This window comes from Solea senegalensis, linkage group LG9 (assembly GCF_019176455.1).
Source record: "Solea senegalensis isolate Sse05_10M linkage group LG9, IFAPA_SoseM_1, whole genome shotgun sequence".
Taxonomy (NCBI): domain Eukaryota; kingdom Metazoa; phylum Chordata; class Actinopteri; order Pleuronectiformes; family Soleidae; genus Solea; species Solea senegalensis.
In genome coordinates, this window is record NC_058029.1 from 1,702,733 (window position 1) to 1,715,529 (window position 12,797).

Below are 12,797 nucleotides of genomic sequence, written 5' to 3' on the forward strand. Positions count from 1 at the left end.
GTCTGGAAAATGTTCTCCTATAGATAATTTCAGAGGAGCAAACTGGATTTATAAAGGGACGTCAGCTTTTTTGTTAAACATCATCTATTTCAAGTAGCTGTTTCTATTGATGCTGAAAAGGCATTCGATAGGGTTGACTGAGACTACCTGCTTGCTGTACTGTGTACATTTGGGTTTGGGAATGGTTTTATCTCATGGATACGTCTTCTTTATACATCTCCACAAGCCAGTATTTTCACCAATGGCATTCAGTCGAGGTATTTTACTTGGCAGAGGTGTCCTTTATCTCCCCCACTTTTTGCTCTCGCTATAGAGTCTTTGTCAATACATGGGAGGTCTTCCTCTATTGTTACTGGGATATCGCGATTAGGAATGGAATTGAAATTGTCCCTTGATGCTGATGATTTGCTGTTATACTGTATGTCTCTGACCCTGGCCCATCATTACCAGCAATTTGACCCTTTCTACATAAATGTGTTTTTTTTTAATACTGGTTAATACTAGGTTAATACTGCTAAAAGTGACTGTTCTCCTGTCAATGCCTCAGCATTACAACTACATCAAGCTGACGTCCCTTTCAGATTGAGCCCCTCTGGCTTTAGATATTTAGAGATCAGTGTAACTAGATCATTAACCACTCTTTCATCTGCTAATTCATAGCTCAAATCATCTGACCTGCAACGATGGAAGATAAGATTTGCCTTTATCACTTATAGGAAGAATGAATCCAGTTAAAATGAAGTTAAAAGAAAACAGTCCTGAAGTCTTGCGTTGATCTAGGAAATGTCTGAAATCTCTGGTGTATTTTGTGACAGCAGTGACACACGTGGTGATGGCGAGCGTCACAAACCTTCTTACGTGACTGTGTCAGACATGAAGGTCACGGAGGAAGAACTGAACAAACTGATTCCACTGAAAACAACAAACCACACTGAGGAGGTACTATTGTAGTGGAAAACCACACCAAACCATGTAGAGTCTGCTCCGGTCAACGGTGTCAAATGCAGCACTGACATTACTAATGAGACTAGACATTATTAGTCACTAACTTTAACTAGTGCTATGATGTCATCGGAAACCATTGATTAGTAACTGTCTTTTCTAAGATTTTAGAAACAGAGGGAAGATTAGATATAGGTCATACTTGAATTGAAGTCCCTCCCCCCCGTTTACTGGTCAGTCCACATTCCAACCCTCACCTATGGTTGTGACTGAGACTGAAGGTGTCATTCATACAGGTTTAGATGTTTAGATGGTGGAGAGTCCAGAGCACACGGGGAGAACACACACCTTCTTACTGTGAGGTTACGGACAGCAAATGAAGATTGTTCACATGATCCTTGTTACGTTTTATATTCTCGAAATATATGAACAAATGAATGAATGAATGATTAAATTTGATCTTATGGATTGTAAATGTACACACCCTCCTCCCCGACGGTCAGAGACCCTCCCACCACAGTCACCACTACACCATCGTGCCACCAGCTGTTTGTTGTTGTGTGTTTCAGGCCAAACTTCTCTTTTCTTTCTCTGTATTTGTGGATCTTTTTCTGACTCATTCTTTGTTAGACATGAAACGTGGACTTCACTCTCACATGCTGATAAGTGTATCTGAGTGGACTTTAGCTGGGATCAGATTCCTCACACTGATGATTGGTTGGATCATCACTGTGTGGCTTTTCAGCAGTTTTCCTTTGGAGCTAATGTTTTGATCTGTGTGAGGGTTCAGTTGTTTTGAAGGAGCTGCCTGGGATGTGTACACCACTGGAACCAGCTTGACACATCAATGCTGAAGACAATGCTGCCGGCAGGAACACGAGTGCAGCCATTTAACAAAAGCTTCACCTAATACAGTCGAAATCATCTGTCATTTCTACCACGAGAGGTCTTTAAAAGAAAAACGAATGACTTCGTGAAGTGGAATATTAGGAATTGTCCAGGAAAGAGTTGATGATCCATGACAAGAACAAAAGAAAAGCAAAATCACTCTGATGGTTCATAATTACAGCTGTCTTTACTGTAGCATACAAATGTGGCTGTGCAATTGCTATGTGCTTTACGGTAGACACTGAGACAGTTTCTTTAAACATCAGTATTAATATCACAGAGTTCACCGTCGCTGTAACTCTGACGATCACTTCCTTTATTATATATAAGAATAAAATCTGCCGTCCACATCACAGGTTCATGCTTTGTTTGCATTTGTGGTGAAATCCTTTTTTCCCTTTACTCTGTTTGTCGTTGTTCTTCAGGAGTCCGGCATCAGAGAGGGTTTATATTCATTTGCACAGGTGCACTTTTCTATTTTTTAATACACCTTTCAGTGTGAAAGCTCTGCATCCCATCATACCTGAGGCCTCAGCTGCTCTTGGTCGTAGCATGAAGGTAATTTAGCCAAACCTTTTGTTTTATTACACTTAGGAAGGTTATATAACCAGTTCCTGAAGATACAATGACCTGGAGGAATGACAACCTTCAGAGACCAAGTTCACAGTTTGTCTTAGTGTCTTTCATTTAGTCTGTTAACTCATCCTTGTGTCCACATACGCGTCCTTCATCAAGTGAAAGTTCTGAAACTACAACAGTATCCTGTATCATCTCCTATGTCACTGTTTTCACTTTGACTGCTGGTTCCCGTCTCCTGGGAAATGTTCCTCATAATGAAACCTGGTGTAGGTGGTGGTGGTGTAGGTGTTGGTGGTGTGGTGGTGTAGGTGTTGGTGGGTAGGTGGTGTAGGTGTTGGGTGTAGGGGTGGTGGTGGTGGTGGGTGGGTGTAGGTGTAGGTGCTGGTGGTGTAGGTGGTGGTGGTGTAGGTGTTGGTGGTGGTGGTGTTGGTGGTGTAGGTGGTGGTGTAGGTGGTGTAGGTGGTGGTGGTTTGCGTCAGGTATTGACACTTGCCTCCAGCCGTTGCCTCCATTGCTGGAAACCAGTCTGACACATAGACGCTCGCTCTGACTGAGAACAAAGAAAAACAGGAAAAACAACTACGTAACAAAAGGTTGACTTAATGAAAGTGTGGCTCCACTTATAACCATAAAGGTATCTGAGCAGACTTTAGCCGGAGGTGAAATAATATTCCCCTCTTCTCCTCTTCTTCTCTTCTCCTCTTCCTTCATTGCTGTTGGTTTTATGTCCGCTATGTCTGCGTTAACTCGTCGTGTGTTTCTTCTTCTTCTTCTTCTTCTTCTTCTGTGTGTTGCGTCATCACTGCCACTCTGTCGGTTATTCGAGGAGTGACTTCAGCCTCAGATGAGTGTGTGGATGATCATTGTGATGCTCTCTCAGATCCATGTCTGACTCATGTCCTATGCTCTTCTGAGATTCTGCAGTTTCATGTATTACAGTTGACCATTTCTACACAGTAATGTGAACATGTCATTCATTCATTCATTGTCTACCACTTCATCCTGCACATGAGCGTCACATGGCCGCTGGAGCCGCTGACACAGAGTGAAAGTTGCTCAGAACGTCTGCTTGGTTCACAGCGGTGTGAATGAACCAAAGACGAAAACTCATAGTTGGCTTCAAGTGAACCAAACGCAGGACGTGGACTACAAAGCATAGCATTGTGGGTAAACGCAACCAAAACATACGCGTGTGGAGAACGATAGCCGGGAGAAATGTGTGAGTGTATCTGTGTCGTATGTTCACATAAAACCAGAGGATCTGATGTGGAGGAAACATTCACCAACACATGAGACACTTTTCCTCTTCATTGTTTGTCTCGTCGTCTCCTTCAGTCATTCTTGATGCAGCGCCGCCTCAGGCGAGGAGAGGAACACATTATTCAAAAGGTTTGGTTTGTTTCACTAAAGTGTGAAAGTGTGAAAGCGGCTGAATGTTGAACCTCCAACTGAACCCAGTCCAGTGGAGACTGTTAGGTGTGAAAATGACCTGAAGGTCAGAACTTCACACCGTAATCCCCTCTGATCACTGTTATGCCTTGAACCGTGCAGCAGATTAGATTACACATATTATTCACTAAAGTGAGCCACACCCTCCCTCTCATGCCTGTCATTAACAGCCTGAACATGCCCTGGAATAACACGGAGAACTCCTGCAGCCCTTGGTCACAGGGGCTACAACCACCATGGATTTCCAGAGAGGGAGGATATCGGAGCCCCACCTACTCGGGGGTGGAGTCGGATACAGAAAGTAGCAGCACAGAGAGTGAGAGGGTAAGTGGGTGAAGCTGGTGATGTCTTTCACACCACATGAATTCAGCAAAGTAATAATCTAACAATCATTTCTGTGTCATTGAAACACAAGCAGAAACTACAGGAAAACATGGATGAAGTAGCATAATATTCATTTAAAGGCGACATAGAATGCTTGTATCACACATATATGTTAGTTATGGAGGTCTACTTACATATATTAACTTGTTTTCACGGTCACACATATATGTTAGTTATGGAGGTCTACTTACATATATTAACTTGTTTTCATGGTCACATATATATGTTAGTTATGGAGGTCTACTTACATATATTAACTTGTTTTCATGGTCACATATATGTTAGTTATGGAGGTCTACTTACATATATTAACTTGTTTTCATGGTCACATATATGTGTTAGTTATGGAGGTCTACTTACATATATTAACTTGTTTTCATGGTCACATATATGTTAGTTATGGAGGTCTACTTACATATATTAACTTGTTTTCATGGTCACATATATGTTAGTTATGGAGGTCTACTTACATATATTAACTTGTTTTCATGGTCACACATATATGTTAGTTATGGAGGTCTACTTACATATATTAACTTGTTTTGGTCACATATGTTAGTTATGGAGGTCTACTTACATATATTAACTTGTTTTCATGGTCACATATATATGTTAGTTATGGAGGTCTACTTACATATATTAACTTGTTTTCATGGTCACATATATATGTTAGTTATGGAGGTCTACTTACATTACATTACATTACATTACATGTCATTTAGCAGACGCTTTTATCCAAAGCGACTTACAATGGAATCAAGTACAATTAGCCAGGGGTGGAATCGAACTTGCGACCATGATGTCTTTGGTACACAAGGTAGGGTCTTAACCACTGAGCCACTCCACCCCCTACATATATTAACTTGTTTTCATGGTCACATATATGTTATTTATGGAGGTCTACTTACATATATTAACTTGTTTTCATGGTCACATATATGTTAGTTATGGAGGTCTACTTACATATATTAACTTGTTTTCATGGTCACACATATATTTAGTTATGGAGGTCTACTTACATATATTAACTTGTTTTCATGGTCACACATATATGTTAGTTATGGAGGTCTACTTACATATATTAACTTGTTTTCATGATCACATATATGTTAGTTATGGAGGTCTACTTACATATATTAACTTGTTTTCATGGTCACACATATATGTTAGTTATGGAGGTCTACTATACATGTTAGTTATGGAGGTCTACTTACATATATTAACTTGTTTTCATGGTCACACATATATGTTAGTTATGGAGGTCTACTTACATATATTAACTTGTCTTCATGGTCACATATATATTAGTTATGGAGGTCTACTTACATATATTAACTTGTTTTCATGGTTAAAAACCTCCTAATCGCTGCAAACGAGCCGTTTAAAATATCTCCTCACTGACGCTCTCGTCAGCCGCGCTGTTTCAGACCAAAACCACACCCCCAGAACGTGGACTGTGTTGTGATTGGCCAGCCAACGAGAGCTTTCCAAAGAGAGTAGTTCTTCTTCTTCTGCGGTTGAATGTACGCAACCGGATGTGCCCGGACTAGTGCCCACACCAGGAGGCGCTACGGTGGTGAGAGGAGTGGTGAGGATTTCTGATGACGACATCAAATTAAGGAAGTGCCGATCCGCTTCGCACAGCCCAGGAAAACAATACAACACTATTTTCTCAGCAGTGGCTGAAGTGTTGTTCTGAAACGTTAGGGTTTCATAAACGAGGTCATGACGCAGATACACACTCAAACGCAGCGTTAATTGGAGCTTCCGGTCTGTGTCGCCTTTAAATAATGTTTTTTTCACAAAAAAGTATTTAGTGCGACTTACTTTTACACCTGATCTATGTCATGGCTCTGGCTCGATTTATTATATACACACACGTTGTATGAGTTCAACTCATTGACAGTTTACTCATATAAGTATACCAACTTTCAGTGTCATCATTCCAATGATCACAGAATCTGCTGCTGGTGACCTGACACTTTTGAACAGTTCTGTACAAATATAAAAATCTCTTTTATTTAAATCAGTGATTCACACCAGATAACTTCCTCAAAATGAACAGTAATAAACAGGTCCAGATTTCCAGAACCACCTCCTCCAGTCACATTACACCTGTCCTGATCAACAACCTGGCAACAACATAATGTATTATTATGTTTTTCTGTTTTGACTGTTTTGCTCTTCTTTGATTTTTATCTTGTCTTTTGTTGACCTTGAGTAACCTTTATTTGAAGTTGCCTTTAATTATAATTATGTATTATTATTATTGTTGTTATCATTATTAACATTATTATTGTCATCATCATTATATTATTATTATTATTATTATTATTATTAACATTATTATGATAATCATCATCATCATCATTATTATTATTATTATTATCATCATCATCATCATTATCATTATCATCATCATCATCATCATCATCATTATTATCATCATCGTCATTATTATCCTCATTATTATTTATATTATCATCATCATCATCATCATTATTATTTTTATTATCATCATCATTATTATTTTATTATCATCATCATCATCATCATTATTATTATTATCATCATCGTCATTATTATTATTATTATCATCATCGTCATTATTATTATTAATAATAATAATATCATCATCATTATATCATCATCATTATTATTATTATTATTATTATCATCATTATTATTTGATATCTAGAATGAGATGTTCGGTGTGCTGTGGCGTTCATCTGACTTGCTCCATTGTTCTTGTTTCTTTCAGTCTTCCAGTAGAAAGCTGGACGTGGGCTCAGTGAGGGTCCAGACTTTGACCTCAACGCTCCAACAGCGATTTACAGAGATCGATCAACAGAAGGAGGAACTTCAGATTGAGGTGAACATAATCAACAGGATGAAATGAACACAACAACATTCATGTGAAATGGCATGATAATAAATTAGAGGTCAAATAGTTAATTGATTAATCAAGTCAATGGATGAAAAAGTTAATACTCTACATGAATGGATTAAATGGATAAATGTACGTGTTTTTTTTGCATCATGCAAGTTATGATATAATTGTATATTTCTGACTTAATGTCAGAAAAATGCAGTTTTTAATCTCCATGCCACGTCATGATAAAGGAATGCATATCTCTGACGTGCTCAAGCTCTGGCCAGTGTGATCCAGCTTTAGTTGTGTTTTTTGCCGTCTAGCTGCAGCTGGAGAATGCTTTGCTGCAGGGCGAGCTGCAGACAGAGAAGAAGCAGCTGGACAGACACATACAGAAGCTGCAGGCTCTACAGCAGGAGGTTAGACGGAAAGAAAAGCAAAGACATACCAGCAGACAAAAGGTAACATGTAACTCACTCCTGTTACATACAGTATATATATAAATGTGCGTGTGTATATATATATATATATATATATATATATATATATATGTATCATATCATGCTCACTATGGGGATATCAGAGAGGTGGAGCATGTGTTAGTTTGGTTGAATTTTTTTGGTTGTAAAAATGTGAAAACCTGCCTCTGCTGATTTAGATGGAAAGTCTTTATTACATTTGAATAATATAGGTTTTCTACTTTTGGGTTCTATTGCATTTTGCATCATGTTCAGCTGTTCTGAGGCTTTTCTATAATCAATATTATATATAATTCAATAATCAGTTCATTTTATTGGCACCTTCACAATTATTATTATTATTATTATTGTTGTTGTTGTTGTTGTTGTTGTTATTAATAAAATGTCCCTCAGTCACGTCATCATTCTGTCACTCGTGTTAAACTCACACTTCAAGACTCTGCTGTGTGTGATTGCACAGTGAAATATATAGACATTGATCTTGTTGTGCTTTTGATGACTGTACTCACCTGTTCTCACCACTGCAGGAGCTGGAGAGTCTGGAGAGGGAGAGTCGCAGGGTGCAGGAGCTCAGGCGGAGCTGTGAGGAGAAGGAGAAGCTGATCCCCAGTCAGTCAGAGAGCCGCAGAGAACAGCTGATCCTGCAGCTGCAGCAGGTGAGTGACGTCCACCAATCAAACATACAGCTGCATGTACTTAGGAGTTGTGAATGGCTATGAAAGAGGAATGAATGGGTGAATGGCATAACTGTAGTGTACAGCAGCTTTGAGTGGGCTTTATAAATACAAACCATTGACCATTGTTTTTTCTCACTTTAATGCTCTTATCAACATAGAAAAGTGGATGTGCTTGCTTTATGCATATTCGGACTCATTCCTCTTATTGTGAGAGCTGCACAGTAATAAGAGAGGCTGTGTATCACCTGCAGCGTGTGAATAAAGAGAGTACTGAGCTTGGCCCCCCGTGGTCAAGTGGAAAGGGAACTTGACTTGTAACCAGAGGGTCGCCGAACCCCGCCTCTCTTTTCTATGTCAGATGAGATTGGCTCAGTTCCCCCGCGACCCTCATGTGGAGGATAAAGTGATAGAAGACGGATGGAAGGAAAGACATTTTGAAATGCAAACAAACAGCTTTTAAATGACAGATTAGATGCAACACTTGTTCTGTTTGATTCAGGACAAAGAGGCCATGGAATTGGCTGTTCGGGCTTTTGAGGACTGGGAGTTTCACTTCCTGGAGCAAGAGAGCTGCATTGATGAGGAGGACAATGCAGAGGAGGGAGAACATGAGGGGGAATTAGAAAAGGAAATCGTTTGTCAACAACATGTGGTCACCACAACACAGGTAAACAAAAACTACGATGTCATGTTGTGTCAGCATCTGCCCGACTGACAGAGATGATTCTGGATCATAATGTAATAATAAACTAAATGTTACAGTTTTTGCCTTTCACCCATTCACACTCATTCCGTCACACATGTATGTGCCGCATGTTTTTCTGTCGTTCACACGCTGCTGCACAGCCTTCAGTGTCTTCAGCCTTCGACACAGTAGACCACCTGATCCTTTTAGATTGAGCTCTCTGGCACAGCCTGCTGGAGAACCTGAGGACTGCAGGTTCAACACCCCCTTTTAGCTTATGTCCCCTTTTTATCTTGTCTTACATTTCTATTTTATAGTTTTCTATTTTGGTTTGGCTATTGATGCTTTCTCTTTGAGCATATTTAAAAATATAAATATTTTATTCTGTTTTCGATAGTTTATATTATATGGGATCTCTGAGCAGCAGTGGGCCCCAGAGGTAAATGGATATGCCCCAGCTGTGGGTTAAATGCCTTGTGGGCATAGGGAGAAACTCTAACAGGAAGCCATTAGACTCCGCCCTGCTTCTTATTAACTGACGTGTGTCTCTGTAGCTCTGCATTAACTCACACCAAAGTGTGTGAATGTTCATTAAAGCATTTTGACCATTTTAAGAAAACATTTACAGTGTGGAGGAAAAAGCATGCGATGTCCACACTGATGTAAACGATGTTGTGCCTTGTTGTCCAGGAGCGAGTCCAGCAGCTGGAGAGACAGTTGAAGGAGGTGGAGAGAGAGAATGAGAGAGAGCTGAATGCCTGGAGGAGAGAGAAGAGGGAACTCCTCCACAAAACCCAAACAGTAAGAGGGAAAAAGTCCAACTTTACTGAATACGTTTACACTTTCTCTCACCTCTGTGCTTAAGACCGGTAACCACCTGCGTGAAAGACATCATGGTCACAATGGTCGCGAGTTCGACTCCACCCCTGGCTGATTGTACTCAATTCCATTGTAAGTCGCTTTGGATAAAAGCGTCTGCTAAATGACATGTCAGCTGTTTCAACTCATCAAAGTCATTTAGATTTTCAGTGGAAAAACGTTATTGAACAACATAGTTGAGTATTTAACATCCAGACTCAGTCACGTTAGACCTTTGACCTTTTGACTGGTGACTGGAAAAACCAAGCTTCAAATCAGTGTTGCTCAGGAAGTGTGAGACGCCAACTGTTGCTATGGTTCAACAAGTGTAGAAATGAAAGGTAGTAACACTGATGCCAAGAGTGATCTGTGTTTAACATGGAAAAGACTCACTGTGTAACACAACGTTCTCAACCACCATTTCTCCTTTGATTTGGTGTGTGTGTGCAAATAAAACAAATTCTCGTTTGAAATGTTTATTGTGAAACATTTGATTCAACAAGGACATTTTCTGTGCTTTAATAAACAAAAAAACAACATAAACAAAGTCCAGCATACGTATACGGCTCGACTCGCCCCGCCGCCGCACGCTTAAGCTGCGTTTCCACTGACATATTATTTTACTGTTTTTATAGTCAAATGTAACTGTGTGATGACACAGAAATCAAATGTCTAAAATGTCAACGTTAGCCGTTTATTTAGGGACAGCACTGCTGAGCACGACCAGCAGGTGGCATCACAAACCCTGCTGCTGTGACTCTGAGAGAGAGAGAGAGCTTCTTTAATCCTGGAGGGAGAGAGAGAGAGAGAGAGAGGAGAGGGAGGAGTAAATAATGGGAGGGAGTAAGCTGCATTTGTGAGTGTGTGAACATGTGAGAATGTGTGTATGTGTGTGTGAGAGAAGACAAGCTCCTCGCAGCAGTGGTAAGATAATGGACTTGAATGGATTTTATTTTTCACATTTGTTTGTTTCATCTGATAAACCGAAGAAGACGATCTAGGATTTAGGTCGGGGAGGACTGAAGGGCGTGGCAGTACAGAGGGCCAGACAGTAGCATGTGCTTTACTTGTGACATGTGTGCTAAACTGAAACGGCAGAAGCTCCTTATTCACTCAAGCAAGTTCATCTGCTGACAGCTGCTGTCGACTGACAATGTGTTTCAGACCTCAGAGAAACCGGTTCACTGTGAGAGAGACAGCTGAGGGGGGAGGGAAGAGAGAGAGACATGGTTTTTAACTTCTTCTCACCCGTTTTCATTCTGTCACCATGTTTTACAGACGCTGTCAGTGTCGTGTGGATTTCACATTACTGTATTTCATATGGAAATGAATGTGCTTGAACAGGTTCACAAAGACAAGAAGCCGTTCACCGATTGGTCGAACATCACCAGCTCCGCCCCCTGCATGATGTCACTCTCCCCTCTTTCTGTTCACACACCCCCTCAGGTATAACATGAATACACTTTTTATATCAAACACAATGATTTCAACATTGAAGATTTACTATAAAGTGATATTTGTTTGTTCATTTAAAAATCTGAACGATTGCGGATTGATTTTATTTAATAATTTACAAGACAAGAAAGTTGATATTTTCAGTTTGATTTGTTATATCATGAATACTATTACTGTGACTCTTATTTTGTAGGAGCCATGCAAAGAATCTACCAGTTTGCCGAGACGACGGAGTTCACATCGCAGCAACAGACACAGTGACAGGCCGGTCTCAGCACAGGGTGAGTCATTGCTCACTGTTCTCTCTCTCTACATCTGTGTCCTCATTGTCCAACTGTGTCCTCATTGTCCAACTGTGTCCTCATTGTCCAACTGTGTCCTCATTGTCCAACTGTGTGCTCAGTTCCCTCCTTCAGTCAAATCAAAGGCGTGTCAGGAGAGTGTTTACCTGGACAGACTGGATGAGCCAGAGAAGCACTTGTGTACTTAAGGCTGAAATCTGCTCAGCATGAGACAACTGTACATGAATAAGTGAATCAATGAATAAGTGACAGTTACTGAATATACAGATATTACTAGTCACATGAACTTTATGTTATTCAATTCAATTCAATTTTATTTGTATAGCGCCAAATCATAACATACATTATCTCAAGGCTCTGTACTTAGACAACATCAAATACAAATGAAGAATTTAAAGTGAGAACGTTTTTGTTTGTGCAGCTGATTTCATCCATTGAGTTCATTATTTATGTAGTTTTGGTTTTAGTCAAAAGAAGCAAATAATTAGGTTTTTAATTGGAGGTTTTAGTGATAAGTTATTAGACTTTTTTATTGAACCTGAACAAAGGATGTGAAACACTTCAGAGTGTAGTGACATCATAGATGGAGTCAATGGACCTTTGTTTAAATTGAAAAAAATCACATTAAAATATGAAGCAGTCTTTTTGTTAAGTGGCTGAAGTCCTGTCAGTCTGTGTCCCCGTGTCCGTGTCCCCACTCTGACAACTATGTCTTCGTCCCCGTGTCTGTGTCAGTACGTCAGTTTTGCCTGAATGCCTTTGATGCTTTGGTGTCTCTCAGGTTTGGTGAGACCACCTTCAGACGGTCAGAAGCCCGTGGCCCTTGCGTCCCCCATTTCCTCCAAAAGACTCAGCAATGTATACAGTGGTGGACAAAGACCTGGGTCTGTCCTCAGTCCGTCCAACAGTGCAACAAACTCTCGTGCTGTCAGGTCAGTAACTCAAGGATTAAGTTTAGATGAATAATGTATATATATGTATATATATATATATATATATATATATATATATATATATATATATATATATATATATATATATATACACATATATATATATATATACATACAGTATGTAGATTAAGTTCATCCTTTGCGTTGATGTCAGCTGTGCGTCTCTCGTCACTTTCATGAGGTAGTCACATGGAATGGTTTCCCAACAGTCTTGAAGGAGTTCCCAGAGGTTCCGAGCACTTGTCGACTGCTTTGACTTAACTCTGTGGTCCAT

General features: G+C 39.9%; 1 protein-coding gene across 3 annotated transcripts in view; it reads left to right on the forward strand.

Annotated features, from left to right (window-relative positions):
• Positions 1 to 12,797, forward strand: part of LOC122774802 (pleckstrin homology-like domain family B member 3) — a 28,483-nt gene that overhangs the window by 3,083 nt on the left and 12,603 nt on the right. For 2 of the 3 annotated variants that reach the window (XM_044034328.1, XM_044034327.1), the window contains exons 2-10: positions 4,029 to 4,182; positions 7,004 to 7,114; positions 7,438 to 7,575; positions 8,121 to 8,249; positions 8,770 to 8,937; positions 9,646 to 9,756; positions 11,158 to 11,259; positions 11,462 to 11,549; positions 12,352 to 12,502. In XM_044034328.1, coding sequence (XP_043890263.1) covers positions 4,036 to 4,182; positions 7,004 to 7,114; positions 7,438 to 7,575; positions 8,121 to 8,249; positions 8,770 to 8,937; positions 9,646 to 9,756; positions 11,158 to 11,259; positions 11,462 to 11,549; positions 12,352 to 12,502 — 1,145 coding nt within the window. In that variant the 5' untranslated portion in view covers positions 4,029 to 4,035. The remainder of the gene's footprint in view (positions 1 to 4,028; positions 4,183 to 7,003; positions 7,115 to 7,437; positions 7,576 to 8,120; positions 8,250 to 8,769; positions 8,938 to 9,645; positions 9,757 to 11,157; positions 11,260 to 11,461; positions 11,550 to 12,351; positions 12,503 to 12,797) is intronic. The other variant, XM_044034329.1, reaches the window with a different exon arrangement.